The following is a 25,145-nucleotide window of genomic DNA, read 5'->3' on the forward strand; positions in this document are numbered from 1 at the left end:
CTTGCTTTTTCAATGTACATTCTGTTAAATGCTATCATTAAATTAACAAGGTAAATATAAAAAGAAATTGGTGTACAGTATTATTCCTCTTTCTAATGTAACTCCAAAGGTAAGTATGCTCTTGTTTTTAATTAAAAAATCTATTATATTTTTATTAAGTATAAGAAACGATATGAAGATAATGCAATAGGTAAAATATGAGGTTAAACCTAATAATCTACAAACCCTTACAACGGCTAATTTTCTATGTAAAATTTTATACGGCACTGTAACAAAGACTGTGATTTGTCTCGACTCTCTCTATAATGTCTTTGTTCATCTGCTCTTCTTTACTATTGATTTTTTTAAGTGTTTTGTCATTATCAAAAGGTTTTTCTAATAATTGAGGCATATGCTTTTCTTCAAACCGTATTCTCCATCGATAACCAAAAAAGTAGCAGCTTAGTACAAATCCTGCATTGAGTACGTTGATGCCTGCTAAAATGCTAAAGAGGATACCGTTACCAAGTGCATCTACGGCTGAAGATGAAAATATGGAGGTGATAGCAGCACCTATGCATCGAACAAAGCTATTAACACCAACTGCAGTAGCAGAATATCCTAAAAAATGTATTTTAAATTAGAATGGATAAAGATGATTATAAAAGCAAAAGCAAAAAAACAAACCTGGTTTAGAATCAACCAGATAGACAGAGGTTGGAGTGAAAGCCCACATTTGTCCCAGGGCATCTAAACAGCAAAAAAAAAAAAAAAAAAAAAGAAAAAAAAAGAAAAAAGGTTATAATCCTTTTCTTTTGATCTCACCGAACTTACAAATAAATAAACCAATAAGGGGGCCATAAATGCCAGTCCTTTCGGTTGTTGTCCACCCGTAGATAAGATAGCCTATAGGAATAAGAATAAAAGAAGGAAGGGCAGCTTGTAATCTCATTTCTGATACAACTTTACGGCCACCAGTCTTTCTTGAAAGTTTAGCAAGTACGTAATCCGAGTGTTTACCACTCAAGACAGAGCCCACAAGGAATCCACCACCTAAAGGAAGATAACAAAGACCTACTTGCCATTCACTGTATCCATAAATCTTTTTAAAAGTATCTGTAATGGTTGGATTCTATATAGATTAAAAAAAAATTGAATAAGTAAATAACAAGAAAAATTGTTAAAAGTTTGTAAAAATTAAATTGATTTGTAAAATAATGCTTGCCAGAAAATATAAACATGCAAAAATAATAGTATTGTAGGCTGTTAAGATGATCACAGTTGGGTCACGACTGAGGATAAACATGGGTTTAAAGCTAGTGGATAGTGCTTTAGAAAGATTTGTAAGTGCCCCTTCCTTCTTGACTTGTTTGTCTTCTGTTGTTTCTTTATTGAATTGTTCATCTTCATCAGGTCTTTGTTTTCTTAGTGTTTCTGGTAAATAAGCAGCAGTTAGCAATAAAAGGATACCCGCTAAAATAGCAGTAAAATAGAAGGTTGATTCCCAACTCCAATATTGACAGAGAAATCCTAGTATATATGTTTAAATTAGTTATGGCGACATTTTTCTTATCTTTCCTCCAGTACCTCCAATTGTGGGACCTATAAATAATATGATTGAATACATATTCGGATATAAAAGTGAAGTACTCTTCATTTACCTATAACAGGGCCAACAAGCGGGCCTATGTAAAAAATACCATAAGCTGATCCCCTTACTTCGACAGCAATTGTGTCTGCAATCACACCAGCACCTATTTATTTAATTCTGTTTATAAAAAGATGTTTGGGCATTCTTTTTGTTTCTTATTGTGTTACCCAAAGTTAAACCGGCGTTTGCACCAAACGACTGTAAACCACGAAAGACGATCAGCATGGCGATATTCTTACTTATAGCACAAATAATACAGCAAGCAATATTGATTAAACCACTGATAAGATACATTCGTTTTCTACCATATTGATCACTTAAAGCTGCCCAAAATAGAGGCTGATGCATGTAAATATTAGAAAAAAATATTCTTGGAATCTATTGCTTACAGATATGCCCATGAATACAACATATGCAGATACAGTACCATTGACTGCGGATACAGTTGTATGTAAATCAGAGGCAACGGATAATAAAGCAGGCATATACATCATTGAACTCAATGGACCACATAAACCACCCATGGCAACCAAAAAGATAATGATATTCTTTCTATTTTGTGAATAGTTATTGGGATCATCCTCAGAGTGAATGTTACCCACAAGATATTGAATCCAAGTTGGTTTCTTGCTTTCATGCGCCGTACTAGGTGGTTGACTAGAAGTTATGGATCGAGTATCACCTTCTGTCAACATGTTTTAAGAATTAAAAAAAAAAAAAAAAAAGAATTGATAAAGAGTCAGATCAAGAAAAAAGAGCCCAGTTTTAATAACAAATTCGGGAATATAACTTTTGTATTTATTTCCCCATCAGATTTCTTGCTCTTCCCAGTTTTGTTGTATTTTTTTTAAATAATTGATCAATTATTTAGATTGTTTTGAATATATGATCTTTATTATTATTAAAGATGGTGATGATCAATTTACAGCTGTGCCTACACTTTATGATTTGATTTGAAAGTTGTATGAGTTATAGACGAAAGGTAACGTTATAAAAATGAAAAAGGGTAAAACTTATCCCATCTGTTTTATATAAAAAAGAAGATCAAAATAAATCTGTTTGAATCAACCGGGAAAGTTTTTCAAAAAAAAAAAGTTTCCATTTTGGTATTATCTATTTCTCCTATTTGTTTGCTGCTTTTAAAACACACATTTCAGCCAAAATATAGAAGTAAAGATCATTAAAGTATTGGTATCATTGGAAAGCATGCACATACTGCATGTGCTGTCATATCACGATTTGAAAGTGATTTTGTGCATTTTTAGAAAAATAAATAAAAAAGAACCATTCAGGTTTGTTAATTCTCAAGTTCAAATTATCTGAAAGAAAAATAAATTTCTTTTTCAGGAATGCTGTAAAATGATCTACAAATAGCTGTAATCATGCAGTCTTTCCTGTCACATACTTGAGTCACTGCACTGTCATTCATTTGCAGAGATAGACTTTTATTTGTAGCTCAAATTTATTGGTTTGCTAGTACAAAAAATGGTATACATAGTACTTGTATAAGAAACATTTATCAAATTTTTATATGATTAAGTCTATCATCACTTTGATATATGCAATTAAATCCTATTTTCTTGTCATTATTACTCTTATACTAATGCTCTCTCTCTCTCTCTCTCTTTTTTTTTTTTTTATTTCTCATTACTTACATTCTACCCTAATAACCATTCATTTTTCACTACAAAACCATAAGTAGCTTCCTTCGCTGTCTATAATAATAAATATGGTATACATATATAATGTACTTGTCAACAGCAAGCTTCATCAAGAAAGATCCCATTTTTAAATCCAATATCATTTATTATCAGAAATCACAGCAAAGCTGAAAAAAAAAAAAAAAAAAAACTATATCAGTTAATCGATTATAGAAAACCTCCCTAAAAATCAATATTTCTTCTTTAGTTTTTGTTTTCTTCAACTTTAAGTATAACTGTGACTTCACGGTCTTATATATCTCCAGTGGAATTCTTTTTGTTTTTATTTGATCTCATCTCTTCAACAGTGATTCTAATGTTGCTATTGTCAATAAATAAGGGCTTGTGTTTATGATTAAAACTACATTTTTACTCTGGTATTTTTGATAAAAGAAGAAAGGAAGGTAAGAATAGGCATTTTGTAAATCGACTGTATGTTTATCACAGACTGTTTATTTCACGAAACGAAAAGTCACTCCTCATGTGAGATGATGCACCTCCAGTATATCGTTGCTTATAAAAAATAATATTTGATTTTGCTATAAATTGTATCAATTGGCTGTTCAACATTAGCTCTTTTTATTATTGTCTTAAACAGCAATGGGCATTTGGTTTAATGACAAACATTATTTTTGAGAAAATTCATTGCAACTGATTTTGGTAATATGTGCATATTAAAACACTGATGATTAAGATTTTCAATGAGTTTTTTAGCAAGATCATTAAGAGTGCTTTGTGATTTTTTAAAGAAAATTGCTTCTATTCGTTATAAATATAAATCTGTATTTCTGTCAGTTATTCTTCTACACTTTATGGGCTCATTCTACTTGAATATGAGCACCTGTTCTACATTTCAATCATATATTGCATAGCTAAAAGCTACTAAAACATCTGACCCAAGGAGAGGGCAAATGAATGAATGTTTTGTTGTTGACGTTTATGTGCCATAATGGAAGTTTCGATATCTTTTTTACAAAAAGAAGAGCTCTTCATAGTTAATAAAGTAAATTGCTAACTTACTGTCTAAATATACAAACAAACTCAATTGGAAGGCTTTTCACTAATAAAGGAGGGTATTTTTTTTTTCTTGTAGTTTTACTTGTTCAATTTTATAAAAAAAAAGAAAGAAAAAGTTTTATTGATGCATTGGTCGCGTTGCTTTTAATATACTACAAAACTCTTATGTTCATCTCTTAGGTTTCATAAATTATGCAAATACAAAAAGTCCAAACCAACTGTCAATAAAGTGTATAAACATAATGAAGTAACTTATTGAACATAAAACGGTTTTTACTACATAAACATGATAAAATTTATAAAGTGCTATTGTAGTAATTATAATTGTCGATTAACCTCGAGTTTTCTTTGATTGTATAAGGCTTCCATGTTGACCAAGTGTTACTAAAATATATCTCTTCGTGGTCAAGTCTCAAATATCTCTAGTAGTGATAGTATATATTGAGATATTGCAGATAATAAAACTGAGAAATAATACTTGAAAACCCAGTGAGTGAGCTTCTATGCAACCTCTTTACTAGATTTCAAGACGAGAGAACCTATTTAATCAAATCACGCATTCATATAAGAAATGTAATTATTCAGGAACCAAAATGAGTTCAAGACCAACTTTACTATTGAGCTTGATGAACAATATAAATGTCTTGCATGATTAATATCGGAAATGAGCCTTAGATAATATGTAATAAACAATATTATGTATTTAATACTTATTATTTTTTATAGAAGAAACGAGTAATCTAATACGAACAATAAACATTTAATAAGATAAATACAACACAGATTATAACATAATAACAATAGTAAGAATATGCATAGCATAAATTTCTGATATATTCTATAATGCTCATTACGCAGTAAACAGTAGTTGATTTCACTTTTTTAATAAAGTTTTCATATTTATATTACAGCATAATGTAATAGCTCATTCTATAAATAATACAAACGTCATCGTCATTAGTCAAGTTCAATGGTTCATTGTTGAATAGCTTACAAAGAGTACTATAATAATATATCAATATTTTTGTTCTTCTTACAAGTCGGGGTCATTTTGGCAAAATAACCGGCTTTTTCTTTGTAGAAGAACTGTAATTAGGATTTTTGGTGATGTTAAGTAAATCTTTTTTCATTTGTTGAAAAGCAGAATTATCATCTTTGTATAAATGGCTATAAAATTTGCATGCTTCAGGATATCTGTCATGTTTTGATATGTCAATAAGATACAGTCTTGTTGTTCTGGACTAAATCTTTACAAATGAATAAATCTTGATAATTAGTAACTGCCCTGAATAATATGTTTCAGTTTATATCTAGACAGTTTATTACTAACATCAGTTTATAAAATTTTTCTTATACTTGTCAAATCATATCGGTCTTAACTATCTTTCGCCATCTAATCTCAGGTTCTGCTCAAACTAATATAAACAGCTTTGAGATCTTTTTTAATAAAATTATTCCTTTAGAACTATTGTTCGGTCTCGTTAATTCTTAGTCTCATTTTTTTTTATACTTAAAACACTCTACTAAGATAACCCGTTAGAACGCTTCATCTCGAAATAAGGCATAATCCAATTAATATAGTTGGAAAAAACAAACCGCAAAAGGTGCTGTGCTAGAGTTATTTTATTACTTTTTGATCGGATGTACTTTTTAATTCTTATAACCTTTGCTACAGTAAAAATGGGGTTTTTGAATTAATATGCACAAGGCGATAAACTCGATTGCAAGTACTTACGTCATATATTTCTATTTCATTCATTTAATCATAAGAGCATTAGAGGGAAAGGAAGTACTCATTAGGTAGGAATAAAATGCAGTGTATTCGAAGAGATCATTAATGCTACATAGGTTTACCAAAAAAGAAAGCAGAAAAAACTATTATAAACGTTAATTTCTTCAGAGCTAATTTCGTTCAGGTTATTTAACTTGAATTTTATTTTGTATATTCAAATGATGCTTTCTATGTGCGGTATCTAGTACAGTTTTGGTTCATGCTGCGCAACTCAGAAATTGAATACTTGAAAAAGCCATTTGAGGCTCCGGAAATAAAACTGCAGCACTTCTATTTCGTAAATAAGATTATTTCGGAGGGAATAATAAGGTACAATACAAACTGTATCTTTGTAGGTGAAACGGGGTTCAATCTTCACATCAATAGAACACAGGAAAGATCGAGAAGGAACTAACCTGCGTGTATCGTTGTCGAACCTTCATCTAAGGAAAGACGTAACAATTTTCGCGGGTATGAGCCATCGTGGTGTTGAATTGGTTGTAAGTCATGTAATTTTTCAATAATTTATGAAGGGCACTAATTGATGTCTAAGTAATAACCATTAGCACGTATATTCTCTTAGTGGCACATCCAATGCAAGAAAGCTTAACGATTTTATTCAAGATTTAATCCGCCATATGAACATGAGCGAGGCAAGGGATTATTACATTACTAATGATAATGTACAAATATACAACAGTCGTGGAGAGTAATCTTAGAAGTGTGGGATACATCCCTTTAAGACTCCCTCCCTGGCCCTCCCCCATTCTTGAACTCTATTGAGGAAATGTTCTCAAATTTGAAGGCAGGCGTGAAGAAGCACAGTCTGACATCGCATGAAGATCTTCTGGTGAGAATATTACAATCATCCAGCCAGTTCACCTAGTAAGATGGTGCAGCTTGGGTTGGCCATTCGATGAGGCATTTCCATATCCTTGCAAATGAGGACTGGCTCTAAGCTATGAATCGCTCGCCTTACTTTTTTCAATAAAATAATACGATGAACATAACTTTTCAATCCAGTCTATTTTTTAACGTTCAAATACAACTTTAACATATAGTAAGCTTTTATTTATTAAATAACAGTAAAGTAAGGCTTTTTCTTTTTTGTTGACAAATTTAGACTCCAAAAAGGTCCAATTGAGACTGGATGCACTGTGTTAAAAAACAGAATGTGGAATTCTTTTTTTTTATGTAAGGAGTGCAAGAGTAGCTCGGGTTTTTATTGAAAATTATAATAGAGAAAATGAAAATCAGCAAGCAGCTTTTTAATTGTGACAATTGAGATAAAAAACACTGTATGACATATATATCCCTTTTTTGGAAATTACCAGCTTTCTCCAGTTTTTTACTATTTTATGTCAGCTCTGCTTTAATTTCTTTTTCTTTCTTTTTTCTCAAAATAAGTGGATAATAATAATAATAATAATAATAATAAAGCAATGTCATTTAATGTAAAGACAAATATAAATACAAGTGAATCAAAGACATGTAAATTAAAGCATTTATGTTTGCTTTTTTTTTTTAAAAAACTAATATTAGCGTAAATAGGTACAAGTTGTAAAGAAGCAAATTTGCCTTGTTATGGTAACTTATTTATACACATGTAGATAATCATAAATGATAATTAATTTTCTTTAGGAACATCTCGACCATGCTTAAATTGCTTTTCTTTTGGTAAATTAGATACTTGTGTGGACAGCGATCAAGGTACAACAATTCAAAGGGTTAACAAATCAAAAATACAAAAAAGAGGAAGTCGTCCACAAGTAGCTAGTGCATGTAATATTATGATTGCCGTTAAATAATATGAAGCTAACATAGCAAGTAACCATAGGTATACATTGTAAAGTAGCACATTTAGCTTGTGATGGTAACAATTGAACTTTAATTTTAGCTAAAAAAGTGTTATTTACTGAACCAATCAAAATAGTTTCGCGACCTTGTAAAAGATGTGTTTCACTTAATAAAGCAGACACTTGTCAAGATGTACTTCACAAAAAGAGAGGAAGACCAAAAAGAAAGGATCAGAGCTCATATCCAAAGAGTGAATATAGCTATGAAATCATTTATGGCACAGTTGAAACACCTGCTATTAACAACCATAACGCAGTATCCAAAAGGCGTGTTATTAAACCGGCAAATCATACAAAGCCAATTGCTTTTGTACATGAGTCATTTCATCCATCACTGAAAGATACACCACCTGTGAATACAAAGAATGTCACTTCCAACTCTACTGTTGCTTCTACCCCTATCTCTGCCACGGTCGATGAGCAAGAGCCCCCTTTCGATACAGTACTTGCACCAAGTCAATTCGAAAAAGAAGAAAGTTTACTACACATCTTGCCTCAACCGCAAAACTTCTTGACAGACGAATTCGAGCTATTCAATACGGATCTAATGGATGAGCATGATCTGACGCCTAAAGTACAGCAAGAACAACAAGAGCAGCAATCACAAGAGTTGACAATGATTTTATCCATGGAGATATGCTGTGCCAAAGTACCTATTGAAGTATATGCCTTGTGGGGTTATCATCCACAAGAACTTGCTCATCGATCTCTGTATGACTTCATTTCCCCCAAAGATACAGATCGTTTATCACAATTACATCGTTTATTACTTGATCATACATCCAGAACAACAAACCACAATGATGCACTGCCATCCGTCGAGAGAAGCACATCTCCTTTATTTAGTACTGCAGATCCAATCAAACTAAAAGGGATGGCAAATGGATCCAAGGTGTATTCAGATACGATACATGTCAAGATGGGCTCGGGTGAATATAAGTTGTATGAAGTTATGATTTATATTGGGGCAGGACTAGGCGCAGATCTTTATGACCCATCCACATTATCTAAGCTATACATCGTAGCCACATTTAAAGAGCATCAATATGAAGTATCACTGGTCCAGCAAGAGCATCAAAAGAGAATGATACCAGATACGACTCAAACAATGACCAATTATATGGAACCAATCGCCGTATTTTCTCCCCTGTCATGTCCCGTGACGCCTCCACCTCCAGCAGCAGCAACCGCTACATTAGATCTATCGGCAGCCATCCTGGATGACAGTAAGCCGGTCGATTGTTGGCTTACAGATCAAATGTCTTTATTACAAGATACATTCAATTATAAAATACCTTCACCTAAACAAAGACCTTCACCAAGAACATCCTTTTCACTACCCAAATTCAACATTGCTCCAATCAGTACAAAAAATATATCCAAAAGTTACAGTAGTGCAATGTTCAGTCGATACGCATCCTCACCAAAAGTATATCATCCTGCACAACAATATTTCTTACAGACATCGAGCAGTCTACTTAATTCAGCTGCTACGGCAGCCAAGAGTCCATCTATATTCAGTATGGCTGGATCATCAAACAGACAAGAAGCTGACCCAGTTAAAAAGATAGAGATGAGCATTCATTCTTTGCTTTGCTAATAAAACAAATCTTTTTGTTTCTTTTTATTCTTTTTTGTTTGCTTGAAATGTCTGAAAGCGTCACTGCGGGCATTGGAATCTAAAATGCCGCTGTAACCAGATCAAGTTGGTTTTATTGCAGATAAAAAAGAAAAGAGATCATGCCTTGCATTTTTACTTATATGATACATGGGTGTTACAGATCAGAATGTCTATTCTCTAGAGAGGAGTTTTGTTAGAAAAAGGATATGAGCCGCACAATTTCATCTATCCATCCTCTTTTGTCACTACAGGTCGGATCAGACCTATTTCTGTAGACACGAAACCAATAACAACACGTTTCAAGACATCAGGCTCTTTCTTTATCGTCAGGGTCGGAACTGGCTACTCGTCTAGTTTCTGTCTTGCTGTTTTCATCGATAACTTGACAGTTCATTTCATATCAAGGCCTCATTTCACCCTATACGAATATCCAGTCGACGCTCTCGCCCATTGGACGAACCATCTACTACTTGCAGTTTCACAAACCGAGCTTACTTTTATGAAGCCTCTGTATTGTACAGCAATGACAAGACACACCTCAACAGGATTTTACCTTCTATTTCTCGTTCATCTTGCGGTTACAGATCATCGTTGTCAACCGTCAAGAGCTTTAGTGTTATATTCTTCAAGTCAGCTTTGGTACGGTTCCTTGTCATCTCCCACAAGATCATCAAAGCCGATATCTACTCAATTTTCGACTAGTCTATCTTTGGCTCCTATCGATGCCAAGCATGATAAAGGGGACTTGATGACATAAAGGTGCGACTCAAAAAGACAATACTTTCAAAATCCTAGCTTGGCTACGTAACTTTGTCGAGAGGGCTGTCAAGTCGATACGATCGTTTGAAGAAGGGTATGGATGACGTCGGTAGGAATAAGGACCGTGTGTTTTGATTCAAATGTTTCTGGCTCTGCTAAAGTTGATCCCTTGTTGAGCGATCTTGATAGGTCTAATGGGGAAATGCAAATTGGTCTTTGATAGATTGAATGATTAAAATAGTCTTAAATCTTTGACTTCATAAATAGTTTTTTTTTTTTTTAAAAAAAAAGTGGTTTATTGTTTAAGTGCATAGTGTTTAAGTGTGTACAAGAGAACTTTGCCTCTCTTATTTGCAATAGCAACATAATCACTGTTTGGAGAAAAGGCAACACGTCTAACTATATGCAAAGGTGTTTTCTCTGTAGGCCAGTTGGCATAGGTTGTACCAGTAGGAACATGAATGATTCTCAATTGTTCCTTTTTGGATTTACTAGAGATCACCATGAGTTGGGAATCGTGACTAAATGCAATTTGGTTAATTCGAGTCGTTAATGTCTTAATGACTTTGTATGGCTTTGGATTTGTCACATCAGGCTGTAAGACAGATCTATCATAAATATTCACAATACCAGTAGATGATCTATAGACGCATTAATTGTTTGCTCGTGAAATACATGCTCCCCTTTTTTTTATTGCTTACCCAGTCGCGTAGTATTTCTCATCTGAACTGACTCTAATAACCGAAGCGCCAATACAACCATCATCAGCCCATCGCTTGACGCATTCTTTATTTTGTACATCAAATTGATATACTTCTCCTTCATTATTAAACCCAAACAAGTACTTTCCATCTGAACTCCAGTCAACGGACTCTACTGTCTTGTTCACCTTCAGGTTGCCAAACCACTTCTTTGTCAAGTAACTCACAATAATAATCACACCGCTGTTACCCAAGAAGGCAATGTATCGTCCACAAGGGCTCATGGAAAATTTCTCCAATGATTTTTCTTCTCTGCCCCAGATTCCAGGACACTTGTCGATCGTACCCGATTGAATGTCATAAATGTAAAAGTAGCTACGTCGACCACTAACAACGATCTGATCTCCAGAAGGGTGGAATTCCGCGTGGGAGATTGGTAAATCTTTAAATTTGACGGATTGAATCTTGGGATTGATTTTGCCATCAATTTGAAACAGTCTCAGCACTTTATCCAAACCACCTACCAACATGACCTGGGCGTTGGGATGGAAAGCAATACATGTAATTTGTCCCTATGATAGATGTGAATAAATCAACACATAAATCGTACTCATGCTGCTTACTTGAGATGCTGATGCACGATTGGCATCTTTTAAACGTAAAATATCTATTGTGGTAGGAGCGATGGCTTTCATGTTTACACGATTGTTCAAGATACCGATTGTACTCTTCAATAAATCAATTCTTGTCTCATCATCCAATTGTTCTTCATCGTCTGATCCATCTTCTTCGTCACTACTGTTTGTCGCCTTACGTTTTCTTTGCTCTGCTTTTATCTCTGAGGGTAATCGAGCCCAATCAGGCTTAGGGTGTAATCGATTGAATCTACAAGGAAAAACGTTCAGAACTTGTGAATAAATAGGTCTATACACTTTACTGTCTACGTAATCTTCGAGTATATTCTACACCATTCACTACATCTTCATCAATATCATTTCTTAATTTTTTTGTCATGTTGGCAGCAGTCAGTGAAATTTGTAGTTTTTTATCATCTTCATCTTCCCATGCAGCATTCACTTTATCTTTTTCAATTCCCTCTTCTTCTTCTTCACTGCTACTGGCATCTTCCTCCTCTGAAGAATCTTTTTCTCCATTCTCTGCTTCATAATCAACTTCTTTGTCTTCTGTAAATGGTCCTGAATCAAAAAAGAACATCTATAAAAAACCAGTTTAGTTTTGTTGATACATAAAAGGCCTTTAAAAAAGGTTTTACTTCGTTGCTGCCTTCTCCTTCTTCTTCATTGCTGCTCTCTTCACTCTCTAGCTCTTGTTCAAATTCTTGTCCAGTGTTTGTCCATAAATCCTCTGTATTGTCACCAAACAAAAGATCTTCAAGCTTTTGTTCACTGTCGTCCTTTTTTAATTTTTTATTTACATGAACCATTTTGTTGTTTTCTATAAAATAAAATAAAAAAAAAGTTTAAAATAAATGAAATAAAAGGCAAACTGAGAGAGGAGAAAAGGAAAAGCAGACACATTAAGCCACTTTAGAAACCAATGGAATTCAATGACCGATGATCAAAAAAGGGGTACGTGATGAACGTTTTCTATACAGTTTCTTTTTTTTATGGTTGTATTAGAATGATGAGTTGATAGGCAAAAGATAAAGATCACCCTTGGACTTTTTTTTTTTTTTTTTTTTTTTTTTTTCCACGAAACAAGATGAAATGTTTTACAGGTGTGACACAGGTGGTTGACTTCACTCTTTTCTTGAATTATCCGGATTTACATGGTAGAATTTTATAATCGTTTGCAGAAACGATGAAAATAGGATCAAGATCAGAATGCACAGTGTAACGTATTTTAACCAGGTTTTCAGCTTGATAGAATCGCCAAATTAGTAATAATCCATAGTCTAGGCATTAGATGGTTAAAAAAAGAAAAATTGACTAGGACAAATAAGCTCTAGAAGGTTTCACTTGTTTAGTCTCTTGTTAATAATAAATCAACTCTTTCTTGCTTTGATAATAATATATAAATGACTGTAACCTTCATTTTGCAGTGTCATTTATAATTGAAAACAAAGTGGATTTCCTCATGTATTTTCATACATTTCAACTATCATATTTATTGTAACAAGCCCAAGCATCAAAACACCTTTGGAGATTCAATTGACCATGTATTCTCTTTAGGCAGCACGAGTAAGGCCAGCTGTTGATTTTAAGTGTAACAAAAAAAAAAAGCGCGTTCTTTTTTATTATTAATGCTCTCTTTTCATATATATCAAATAGTATAAAAGGGGAGGGAAGAATATTAGGGCATGATACATAGTTGAGTTTCTTTACTGTTAAACAGTGGTAGTAGTTTTAGATGATGATTTCCAGAACATCCATGATTTACGCGATTTCAATTTCTTTTCCTTCTTTTTCTTTTCAGGCACTTCTTTGACAGTTTCCTTGACCTAATAACAACCATTTTTATTAGTCACAAAAACCAATTTATTATTTCAAATTACCTTTTCTCCGCTTCCACGTTTAAACAAACTTAAAATTTGTGATTTTCTCTTGTTGTTCTTGGTCTTTTTGGCAAATGAATTGGATTTTTCAATGGATGATGACTTGATGGTTGAGCTCGCAGCCACTGTTATTATACTGCCTGGTTCTTGAATGGATGATCCATGTTCAGAACTGTTATGTTCACTTGTCTCATTCTTTCTTTCTTCTTTTGGTAATGCTTGCTTTACTTGGTTACTTTCTTTTTCGGTTACAGCGCTGACAGGGGTCACTTCTTTTGTTTGCTCCTTTTGAACTGTTTCAGCTTTAGGTTCCTCTGTTTTGACTTTTTCAGACTCAACAGATTCAGACTTAGTCTCGACTTCTGTAGGTTGGTCGAGTTCCTTGGTCTCTTGTTCTTCAACATTAGCCATTGATTCCTCAGCCTTGTCTTCTTCAGCCTTTGTTTCATCTTTTTTGTCTTCAGCCATTGTTTGTTCTGCTTTGACTTCTTCAGTCTTTAATTGTTCTGGTTCAATTTTTTCAATTTCTTTCGCCTTTACTTCTTCAGTCTTGGCTTCAACTTCTTCCGTCTTGATTTCTTCCGTCTTTACTTGTTCATCCTTTAACACTTCTTGTTCAGGAATTTGTTCCATATTGACTTCATCCTTTACTACAGCGACTTCTTCATCAACAGGGGTGATCACTGACGCGTTGTTTGTTTCCAAAACTAACTTGTCGGTACTATTGGATTCAATGAAGGAAGGTGTAGCTGATGGATTGGGTGAAGACTTTTTGTTCTTGCGAGAAGATTTGTTTTTCTTGTTATTTTTTCTTGCCATGTTGTGGTGTGAAAAGAGAAAGAAAGAAAGAAAAAGAAATAAATTAAAAGTTTATTTTTAAATGATCCGTGATCTCTCTTGTTTTCCAATTTTTGGATTTGTGTGACCATCGTTTTTATTTACTTTTTCCAAAAATAAAACACATGCAGTGATTTTTTTTGAATGTGGCAAAAGATCAATGAATTTCATCTTCCATGCACTCTCCTCCTTTTTTGCTGATAACAGTCTGTGTGAACTTGAGCTCCTTAGTATTTAAAAACAGCTTTTTTTTATTAGTTTTCTCCTTGGCTGTCTTGAGACAATAAACAGAAGAGGAATAAAGACACTTGACTTTTTGTTCACAAGGCTTTGACCAAGTAATACGCTCAGGCTTACAGAAAAAGATATTTGAAGCATAACAAGAAAGTGACAGGCTTGGTTACACACCCAAAGTGTCAAATTGGCTTATTTTTACTCAATTTGTGAGAAAATAAAGAGGGAGAGATGAAATGAACTCATAACAAGTGGCTTAATTTCATTGTTCTTTTAATATTTCTTCAGGGAGAACATTATTTAATTTAGAGGCTGAACCTTTTTTATTTTTTTCTAATTGGGCTGCAGATTACAAATTGTAAATATCCTACATTCACTGTGCTCACGACTGAGTTTTATATTGTACTCTGGCTCGTGTACTCTTTTGCTAACAAAACCGAAATGATTTAGTCTTATTTTCATTAAACCAAGTATTTCTTATATTTCATTAAACAATGCATTTTTTCTCCCTTTTTTTTTTATTAAAAAAATAAGAAACCCAAAGAGGATATAGTACCTTCTTTATCACATTTGTTTTCATATCGTACCTTATTTTTGAAAAAAAAAAAAAGAAGGCTTTAAAGGATTTTCCTCTGAGATTCCTTATAAAAACAATGTGATGTGTGGATTGTCTTTCAGCACGTCTTTATGGTATGTGTCTCCAACTCTTTCAAGAGCACAAGAATCACCATGTCTCAGTGCTCACGTCATTTATTATATATCAAACCGCACCACTCTTCTCTTTTTTCTTTCGGGCTCTACTATCTCTGCATGTACCTTGTTCTTTATAAAATAAACTGGTTCTTTTAACAAGACCAGCTCGTTTCCCAGTGGAACAAACCGTGCATGATTCAATATGTGTCTTAATTTAGAATCCAAAAAAAATTCTCCCGAATTCTCCGATGATCTCCTCTTTAGTAACTCATCTTCAATCGTGTTTCGAATCACCAAGGTCTCGACATACACTGGTTTTGTTTGTCCGATTCGGTGAGCGCGTTTGATGGCTTGTTGTTCCATAGCCGTCTGCCAAACGGGACTCACGAAATAGACGCGTGTGGCCGAGGAGAGGTCGATGCCGTAAGCAGCCTTGCGAACGGGCATGAGAATGATGTTGGCATTATCTGAAGTATTGAAGGTTAAGATCGTATTGGATCTTTGTGCGTTTGTCTGTGATTAAATGAGTAACTTGTTCAAAATGAGGGACAGGTTATATACCATGCGTTGTTCTTGATAAGTCAAGACTCTCTGTTTCATCAGTTTTGTTAATATCAAGTAAATCTCTACCATTTCGTTATAATGCTGTGTAAAGATAATACACTTTTCTGTTGCTTGATATTTCATGATTTGATTTACCAAATAATTGAGTTTACTACTGGTCGTAGCCATGACCTTGGCATCTGAAAGGGCATTTGCTGTATAAAACGTCATTGGCCTATCAGTGTCCTTTTCGGCTTCATCTGCCGGAAGCAACCGGTGTCCATCAAAGACATAAGCATAGTCTGAATCCTGCTTTCTTTTTAAATAATCCATTTCACTCACTACTCTGTCTTGTGACATCAAGCACTCTTGATCTTGGCTCATGCCCCAGCAGTCTCGAAAGACCTCTGGTAAACCAACGACCTTCAAGGCCGGAGAAGGATGTTGCATGAGTTTGATAAACACCTCGTTCTCTTGAGCCTCTGCCAGGACAGCCTGGATACGGAACAGGTCCTCATTTTCATCGCCATAATCTGCTACACCTCGCTCAATCTCTGCACATGCCTGAGCACAGTTGGTCTGAGCCATTGTCAGCAAGGCAGCATCGATCGAATACCAAAAGCAACTCTGCCAGAGGTTATGGACCGTTTCTCGCAGGGACTTTACATTCTTTGAAGAAAAGAGATAATCGGGACCCTCTCGCTGGGACAAGATGGCATTTAAGCTGATCATGGCCACTTGACAATTATGTGCCTATGAAAATCCACGTTAGTTTTTGGCACAAGAGAATGAACATGGGTTACAAGCCACTGGTAGACATCGAATTCCAAATAAACCACTTTTTGAGACAACGGCGGCAGGGACACTTCCTTTTCAATATCCCTTTTCTGATGCCGTATCATGATCCTCGACAGCATCTGGCCACACTGAGAGAGTGCCCATGGCTTTCTGTCCAAAAAGGGCTTCACGATCCACTTGTGCCACAGCCGTCGGTTGGATCGAAAGGGTTGGATGCCCAAGGCGATGCACAGTTTACCTAATCGATCCAGATCGTCTGATTCATACAGGCCCATCAGGTGCTGCGTGGGTGTGCCGGTACAGATCCATCGTGAATGACAAAAGAGTTTACTTGAAAGCTCAGAAAGTTTATTCTTTTGAGACAATCGATGTCCTTCATCTAAAAACAGGCAGGTGAGATGTGTGGTCGGTCGCTCTTCTTTTTCTTTACCCACAATCACCCGTCTCCAGTGCACTTGGAGCAAAGGGGACACATAGGGATCTTTGTATACAAAGCACACGCAAGCTCTTTCTCTGGTAGATCCAATCGTTGGACACTGACATATGTTGCCTATAAAGAGTATGAATCTGTAAGTGTGACATAAAAGAAAGAGGGAATCATGATTCCTTACTGGTAAAGTCCAATCCTCCTTGTTGATTCTCATAGGCAAACCTGGATTGACTTGCGATGACCAGATCATATTGAATCAAGTCAAGAGGAGATGGTATGCTTTGTTTGATGTTGTCATGAACAGTAAAGTTCAGATAACCATCTCTTACATGTTTATATATCTCACCCGTCCACTGAGCCACTAAATTATCAGGCACTATTTTATGTAAGCATCCAACATGTTCTTCAGCAGGATATAATCTACCTATGATGAGTGTCACATTCGATACGTAAACTGTTAAAGTTGAAAAACGAGGTTGTATCCTACGCGGCCTGGAAAAATCAAAATGTTCCGGAACGTCCAAATGCTCATAATAGAGTGGGTAGGCTTTAAACCAATCCATGACGTCCATGGGTAAATTGAGTGTTTTCCAATTGATACCTTGTTTTAATGCAGACTCTGCTGCAATCACCTTTAATGTCCTTGGCTGAAGCTCTGTCAACTTTGTCTGACAGTCATTGTGAGGTATAGGGATAGATAGATCCTTGGTTGTCATGACAGCGGCTAAACAAAGACACGTTTTACCTGTGCCCTATTTCATATTTTATTAAAGCGATTCATTATGTTTATGGTGATTCATACCATGTCTTCACATATAATACCACCCTTGATGTCTTGAGTATACTCTGGTTGGTCAGAAATATAGCCTGTAAGTCGATTTAAATAGTATTCAGAATCAATGCTTTTAAATTGAATCATTTCTGGTTTTTCTATCTCTTTTGGCTCTAATTCTCTTGAAAGTATTTTTAAAAGTGAATTCTAGTAAAATCATTATTCGCTGCTTATTGGTGCTTATGTGTCTGTACCTTTTGATATAAATATAAAGTAGTCTTCATACCAGGAATGTCGGGTTCAACATGATGCAAAAAATCCAATACATCTTTTGACAGACAAGAATAATCTAAAGTAGGTGAAGGTATATCCATAAACATATTAAACAAGGTCGTGTCATGGTGAATGGGATCAAAGAGAGGTACAAACATGTTTGATTCTCGGCTGAGATGCAAAAGTAGATCAAGAAATGAATTTAGAAAAGCATTTAATGACTGATGTAGTAGCAAGTGAAGAAGAAGAGTGCAGTGTGAATCAGTGAATAAGCATTGAGTGGGTAATTGAATAATATTTGCATTTGAGAGTTTTGAAATTAAGCTCAGCTTGTGTTGTTCTGTCTTATTGGCATGGATAGCAGAAAGATCACACGGATGCCATCCTTCTTTCTTTACTGATTTATTTATTTCAATTTGAATAAAACCTAACTTCATTTTAAAGAAAAATAAAAAAAAATAAAAAAAAAAGTTTTTACATGGGGATTAAGTCTTCATTTTCTCTCTTTCATTGTTAAAGCCCATGTTATAAAAAAAACCTTTTTTTTTTTTATTTATGTATATGTGTGTGATACAAAGGGGAAAGAAAAAAAGTCCCCCTTTGTTTATGTATGTTTTTAATTTAAACAAACAAAAAAAAAGGATCAATTAAAAAAAGAAAAGCCGAACTTGATGAAAAATGATAACTTTTTCATGACATGACTTCATGTTCATATCAAGAAGATGAACAGGTTATTTAAAAGAAGGAGAACATGGTTTTCTTTTTCTAGTGAATGTTCACTTGGGCTTCAACTCGGCCTTGGTGTGTTTGTTGTTGTTGTATCACGTTTTCTTCTTTTTGCCTTTAGAAAATCATTTGTTTCAAAAGCAAAAGGGATGTTAAATAACAAGTGAACATTTTCCTTCTCCTTTCTTTCAATATTAAACTCTTTTATTCCCTTTCCCCCCTCCCCCTCCCCTTAAATTTCCCTTTGTAACAAGATGTTTAGTTCTTCCCCTATCAAAAGAGAATTTGAAGATGATTCTGATGTGCTGCTAGATCAATATTATATGGAAGATAGCAAGAGAGCACGTCATCATCATTGGAATCTAAATCATTTATATACACTTCCATACAGTCCACTGGCCACAGTTGATTTACAGGTAATAATGAATATGGCGAATGACATGTTATAACTCTTTATGTACAGTCCATATTCAATTTATCTAATTTTCAATTATTATCACAAGAAAAGAGAGATGAACTCTGTCAGCTATTACCTGTTGTAGACTCTATTCCTCAATCAACCTTAACTGTATCTCCTTTACTCTTTTCAAAACAAGAAAATCCAATCTTTTGGAGCACTTTGTCAGAACCAGAAAGAGCATTAAACCAAGATGAACCAATCAAATCAGAATCACCAAAAATAAACGGTAAGCCCAAAAAGATAAAATCAAAGCCAAGGAAACCAAAGACAATCAAGGTAAGGTTGTATGTTATTTGATGATGGGATACTTAATGAACATAGGATGAAAGTTTTGAGACTTGTTGGACAGAATTGGTTGATACAGAAAAAGCATCTAATGTAGCAGGGTAATTATCCCGTTTATGTCTTGTGCCCTTCAATTCATATCCTGTTCGTTTAGTGACTCAAAAAATATTACATTAAAAGACATGTGTCGTAAAGGTCTGATACGTGAACAAGACGTGATTGTCTATAAACGCAACTTCAGTGCTTGTAAGACAGTTGTCTGTAAATCCATGACGATCATCAAGGCCAGTGGTTTATCTGGTATTTCTATTCAGCTGGATGATCAAGTATTCGAAGATTTCGAGACTCCTACTGCTTTAGAAACCAAAATACTAGATCATCACGGCAAAGTGACTAAAGATCAACGTCCAAATGGAAATGCATTTAAAAGCATTCGATTGATACGCGAAGGAAAGGACATGGGAAGGTTGTTTGATATTCGTAAAGACAGTTTTGAAGAAATTTAATAAATCCTTTTGTTTTTCAATCAAGGACTGTATACATCTAAATGGAGGAAGGTAAATAACAGCAAATAAAGTAGGCTACTCGCTTTCATACCCTGACTTTATTTATACCAAACCATCCTTCACTCTATTTGGTTTTATTTTATTTATTTTTTTTTGATTGATGAAGGTTACATGAGATAGTCGGTGAGAAAAGAAAAGGCTATTCAGTGGCATGGAATCAATTCTACCATTAAATCTCCTAAGGCTCCATTCACGTTTTCTTCAACACCCATCTCTCTTTTCGTTGCTTACCTCAGGGTCTTTTGCCGAGTAGTTTTTATTTGCAGATGATTGTGAATGAAATGCATCTTTTGGGTGGCAGGTTCATTTGATATTGCTCCACAAGTAATCCTCATTTCCTTCACTTCTGTATTTCTTTTTACTTAGCTGCTCATCTTGATAAACGAATAAAAATGGCTTGTTCACGCAAACAAAATGTTTTGTATTCAATTCTTTCACTTTACTGTGTAGCAACCAAATTAATCATTTAAATTCCCTTCTTCTTCCCTTGGCATAGCATACAACAAAAACTAGTTCAATCGCTCTCTTTTTATTTATCCTTTTAAGCTAAAAAAAGCAAGTGGTATCAGAACGAAAAGGAGTGGTTTGGCAGAACTATAAGGCCATTGCTGGAAACTTTGCTACAAAATCATGTATTTAGATTTCTAAATTCTTCAAAGGATAGCCTTCTCAAGTTTTTTGAGACAATCATATGCTTTTCTATGTGTGTAGAAAATAAGATTGCTATTAGCAATAAAAAAACAAAAGATAGACTTTTAAACTTCTTATAGGCATTGGTGTAATCACAATTTGTATTTTTGTGATAGATTCCGAGTGTTTCAATTATATAAATTGGGTTAGGAACGATGTGCAAGAGAAAGTTAAAAAAGAGAAAAGGTGAGATCATAAGAAGGGAAACGAGTGTTGATGTATCTGATGGGGTTATCTTTGGCTGTTTTCACAAAACTTTTAGATCATAGAATAATGATGCTTTTTTTTCCCTAGGAAAGTGCATCTTGAGATCAAGATTGACTTTATTATCCGAGTTCCTTTGGGATAAGGCGCTCATGCGATTTTGGATCGCGTTTTATGTATGTAGATAGCTGGCTGACAAAAAAAAAAAAAAAAAGGAAATGATTGGTATCTTTGATCTATGAAAAGGAATCCTGTATTGTACGAATAAAGGTATTTCATACCCAATTAGTTTAATACACGTTTAAAATCTGAGGATGTCATAAGCCAACGTAAATTGGAGTCACTACAACATAGACTTTGACAGATGATAGCAACACGATCTATCCACTCTCATTAACAAAAAACCATCGATCGGTAATATTCCAAAAAAAAATAGCAAAGTGTAAAGAGTTAGAGTGTTTGAAGTTGACAAAGAAAATTAGTTAAGCAAACAATAATGGAAATCGATTTAAAATGGTTAAAGATGAAAGATTGAAAATAATAAAAGCCAAAAAATTGAAAAAGCTACAATTAGCTTTAAGAATAAACTGATCATAGAATGGAACACATTAATCCCTCCATCGCATTCTTTTATTTATTCATACTTGCATAAAACGAATTCGTCAGTTCGGTGTTTAAAGTCCATCAGTGAAAATGACAAAAAATTTTCGTGTTAATCACTTTTTTTTTTTCTTACTGCCACATCTTCCTTGCTCTCCTTCAGCGCATGTCTTTTATACGGTCAACACTATTCATTTCAACAATAAAGCAACCTATTTTAATTAAAAATGCATCTCAAATAAAACAAATAATTAGACCAATACACAGTAACCTTACATATTCAAGAGTAATGCCTGTTAAAATGACAAGGTAGACATGAACAGAAAATTGTAATAAAAAAAATTCTTGACTTTTTTTTTTTCAGACTACATACCTTTTTATTGCCAATTCAACGTACGTTTGTTTCAACTAAAAGTAACAGTAATAAAGAAGAGCAAAAACAAGAAAAAAAATTTAAGCTCCCAACAGGCACAAAAATAGTAAATAAAATAGAGTTGCATTACATGATATGAACAAACATTAAAATAATATTAGGAACTTCGAGAAAATATTTACACTATTCCAAATTTATTAACATTTGGCAGACTGTTGGCTGCCCCGTATATTGGATATCTGATCCTTGAACATGATTATAGTCTAGCATTAGGGTTATTTGCTTTAGCAGGATTCACGGATATGGTATAACACATGGGATTTAGCATTACTTATTAAACTAATACCAAAAAAAGTTGGATGGCTATATTGCTAGAAGATATAACATGAAGACGCTTTTGGGAACCATTATTGATCCAGCAGCGGATAAAATGTTGATGACAGTCATGACAATCACTTTAGCTATGGAAGGTGTAATACCAGGTAAGAGCAAGATACTTTTGAACTATTAGTAACGTCATCGTCCATCATAGTTCCTTTAGCAACTATCATTTTAGGAAGGGATCTTGGATTAGTGATGTCGGCATTTTATTATAGATACATTTCTTTACCAGAACCAGTAAATGAACATATCAGGGTGAAATAAGTAATTCTGACACAGACATATTCCCTCCCTTTTTTTTTTTAGAAAACAATAGCACGTTATTTTGATGGGTCTATTCCTTCTGCAGAAGTGAAACCAACACGAATTAGTAAAATTAATACAGCTTTGCAATTGCTTTTAATGGGTCTCTCGTTAACTACTGTCACTATGGGCGTTCCTCCTGCTGAAGCAATGACGGCTTTACAGTAAGTTAATATATCGTATCATTTCTTTTTTAACCTGTTCAAAATAGGTGGGCTGTAGGAGGAACGACAGTTTGGTCAGGAGCAAGTTATATATTTTCAAAAGATGCTGTTCGAATACTAAAAAAATAGATTTATTCTTTAATTCATTCACAACAATTTCTTTTTTTATACATGAAAATCTAACTGAGGGGAGAAAGAGGAGGGGGGGGGATGTGTGAAGGGGAGTGTGAGGGAGGGGGTACCTTTTTTTTATTTTTCTTTCAAAAATGTGAAATAATTTGCCTTTTTTTTTGTTTTCTTTATTTTAATTTATAAAAAAGCGTGCAATGGTAGCATTATGTTTACTGCCATATAATAATGATCAAATTATAAAGATATCAGAAACACAAATCATCTTGTCTTGTACATCAAATACGCCAATTTATGTATATGACCATGTATTTGACATGACAGATCAATTTGATTGTTACTTTGATAAAATTCTTAACGATTTGATTCAAGGTTTGCATTACATGACTTATAAATACATACTAATTATGTTATATTAATAGGCTATAATAAAAATATCATTATTTATGTAAGTCTTTTCTCTCCTTTATAGTTAAAACTGTTACACTAACCTAACAAAAAGGAACCCTCACTCAATAGAAACAATCTATTAGACATGAAACTCATTTTATCATTATCCCCTTTATTTAACAACACAACCTATAATGTTCACATCAATCTCAGTCAAATAATCAACGGTACTACTCAAAGCCTTTTGGATCAAAATACATTAAAAGTAACAAATATTAATGACATGCTTAGGTAAAAATAAATATGAATAAATTGTTACATACGCCATATCAACTCATTATATATTTAGACATTATAAACTTGGTTTAGCCTATCACAGCCAATCTGCCACAACAAAATTTACAATTGAGATAAAAAAAGAAAATAAAATATCCCGATTAACCATCACAAACATTTCCAGTCCAGACCAGATCACACAAGATGATACAACCTTACTGCTCACATCCATTAGCCATTTGGACGATACAGAAACAATCAAGAACACGCTCGAAGCCACATCTCATCTAAGGGTCGATCCAACTCCTGAAGCCAAGGACCATTTACGCCAGACGATTCTCAAGATGACCAGCGAGCTCACCCGGTCCAGAGGTTCGCTCCAGTCCATCGCATCCAACAAGGCTTATTCTACCTTTTCATCCATTTCCAACTTTACGCACTTGACGATTCCCGAAGAAGAAAAAGACAAATTGGACGACTGCCCTGTTGAAATCAGTTGTCGACAGAAAGACACGGAGGTGATCAACCGTTTGATAGAAATACAGCGAGTCCAAGACGAATTGATAGAGTGCCTTCAGGGACAGATGGCACATCGTCAGCAAGAGATCATGCAAGACCTTCATCAACTGGCACTTGACCGCGACGAGATTCGACAGATGGCATTACAGAATGAGGAGATGAGTGAGATACAAGCTGAACGAGATCGTCTAGCAAACCAATTAAAAGAACACCAACAGATTTCTGAAAAGACACAAAACGCGCTGGATCTTCAAACGGCTCGATGCAAGTCACTCGAGAAACGCACGGCCGAGCTGCAAGCAGACCTTGTCGAGAGCAGGGATCGGATCAAGCAACACGATGTCTCGGGTATGATTGAAAAGCTAGAGCGCGAACTCGATCGGCTGAAACGTCAAAAACAGTTGGAAGAAGAGGATTTTGAAAGGAGCTATGCGGATGCGTTGAATGAGATCAAGTCGATGAAGACCGTGATGGATAGCCAAACCGAGACAATAGAGCATCTACAGGCAACGACTCAATCACTGTATCAACAGCTCAATGATCTTCAGTGTACCGAGAAACGTAAGAGTATGAGCAGCAGTATCATCTCAGCCTACGGTCAATACAATCACCTTGAGATGGATGAAGTGATGAAGAACCTCTGTGACGAGAATGTGAATCTCAAATCAGCCTTGGCTAAGCAAGAGTCCCAAAAGACCACACAGCACCGTGAGATGACGAGACAGATCAGGTCCCTGGAGAATGATGTTGCAAAATTGACGGCCGCTAAAAATCTGCTGGAGCGGGATCTTCATCAGATAGCTCCTCTGCGTTCCAAACTGCCCCGGTCCTTTTCGTCTTTTAGCAGACTCAAGGATTTGGATCCAGCCCATGTTATCATCCCTCCACCTCCTACGCATCCACCTTCAGAACCTATTCCGCCCTTGCCT

At 34.8% G+C, this 25,145-nt stretch overlaps 8 protein-coding genes across 8 annotated transcripts; 4 read left to right on the forward strand and 4 right to left on the reverse strand.

The window, feature by feature from the left end:
• Positions 1-236: 236 nt before the first annotated feature.
• Positions 237-2,325, reverse strand: RO3G_15593 (uncharacterized protein; the record flags this gene model as incomplete). Its single annotated transcript, XM_067670177.1, has 9 exons — positions 237-244; positions 334-600; positions 667-729; positions 814-885; positions 949-1,111; positions 1,259-1,509; positions 1,680-1,733; positions 1,798-1,969; positions 2,020-2,325. The coding sequence occupies 9 exons, from the start codon at positions 2,323-2,325 to the stop codon at positions 237-239; spliced, it is 1,356 nt and encodes a 451-aa protein (XP_067526278.1).
• A 5,235-nt stretch (positions 2,326-7,560) lies between these two features.
• Positions 7,561-9,574, forward strand: RO3G_15594 (uncharacterized protein; the record flags this gene model as incomplete). Its single annotated transcript, XM_067670178.1, has 3 exons — positions 7,561-7,609; positions 7,805-7,900; positions 8,052-9,574. The coding sequence occupies 3 exons, from the start codon at positions 7,561-7,563 to the stop codon at positions 9,572-9,574; spliced, it is 1,668 nt and encodes a 555-aa protein (XP_067526279.1).
• A 1,075-nt stretch (positions 9,575-10,649) lies between these two features.
• RO3G_15595 (uncharacterized protein) lies at positions 10,650-12,499 on the reverse strand (the record flags this gene model as incomplete). Its single annotated transcript, XM_067670179.1, has 5 exons — positions 10,650-10,995; positions 11,056-11,627; positions 11,679-11,940; positions 11,993-12,270; positions 12,329-12,499. 5 exons carry the CDS (start codon positions 12,497-12,499, stop codon positions 10,650-10,652), a joined length of 1,629 nt encoding a protein of 542 aa, XP_067526280.1.
• A 903-nt stretch (positions 12,500-13,402) lies between these two features.
• Positions 13,403-14,389, reverse strand: RO3G_15596 (uncharacterized protein; the record flags this gene model as incomplete). Its single annotated transcript, XM_067670180.1, has 2 exons — positions 13,403-13,516; positions 13,571-14,389. The coding sequence occupies 2 exons, from the start codon at positions 14,387-14,389 to the stop codon at positions 13,403-13,405; spliced, it is 933 nt and encodes a 310-aa protein (XP_067526281.1).
• Positions 14,390-15,853: 1,464 nt separating this feature from the next.
• On the reverse strand, positions 15,854-18,308 carry RO3G_15597 (uncharacterized protein; the record flags this gene model as incomplete). Its single annotated transcript, XM_067670181.1, has 7 exons — positions 15,854-16,630; positions 16,681-17,054; positions 17,106-17,225; positions 17,287-17,529; positions 17,593-17,857; positions 17,908-18,084; positions 18,132-18,308. The coding sequence occupies 7 exons, from the start codon at positions 18,306-18,308 to the stop codon at positions 15,854-15,856; spliced, it is 2,133 nt and encodes a 710-aa protein (XP_067526282.1).
• An 822-nt stretch (positions 18,309-19,130) lies between these two features.
• On the forward strand, positions 19,131-20,127 carry RO3G_15598 (uncharacterized protein; the record flags this gene model as incomplete). The annotated part of the gene is made up of 4 exons (XM_067670182.1): positions 19,131-19,292; positions 19,340-19,612; positions 19,658-19,722; positions 19,776-20,127. The coding sequence occupies 4 exons, from the start codon at positions 19,131-19,133 to the stop codon at positions 20,125-20,127; spliced, it is 852 nt and encodes a 283-aa protein (XP_067526283.1).
• Positions 20,128-22,439: 2,312 nt separating this feature from the next.
• RO3G_15599 (uncharacterized protein) lies at positions 22,440-23,031 on the forward strand (the record flags this gene model as incomplete). The annotated part of the gene is made up of 4 exons (XM_067670183.1): positions 22,440-22,536; positions 22,668-22,690; positions 22,742-22,902; positions 22,950-23,031. The coding sequence occupies 4 exons, from the start codon at positions 22,440-22,442 to the stop codon at positions 23,029-23,031; spliced, it is 363 nt and encodes a 120-aa protein (XP_067526284.1).
• Positions 23,032-23,566: 535 nt separating this feature from the next.
• Positions 23,567-24,975, forward strand: RO3G_15600 (uncharacterized protein; the record flags this gene model as incomplete). Its single annotated transcript, XM_067670184.1, has 3 exons — positions 23,567-23,712; positions 23,771-24,777; positions 24,947-24,975. The coding sequence occupies 3 exons, from the start codon at positions 23,567-23,569 to the stop codon at positions 24,973-24,975; spliced, it is 1,182 nt and encodes a 393-aa protein (XP_067526285.1).
• Positions 24,976-25,145: the final 170 nt, after the last annotated feature.

Source organism: Rhizopus delemar, genomic scaffold (assembly GCF_000149305.1).
Source record: "Rhizopus delemar RA 99-880 supercont3.17 genomic scaffold, whole genome shotgun sequence".
Classification (NCBI taxonomy): Eukaryota; Fungi; Mucoromycota; class Mucoromycetes; order Mucorales; family Rhizopodaceae; genus Rhizopus; species Rhizopus delemar.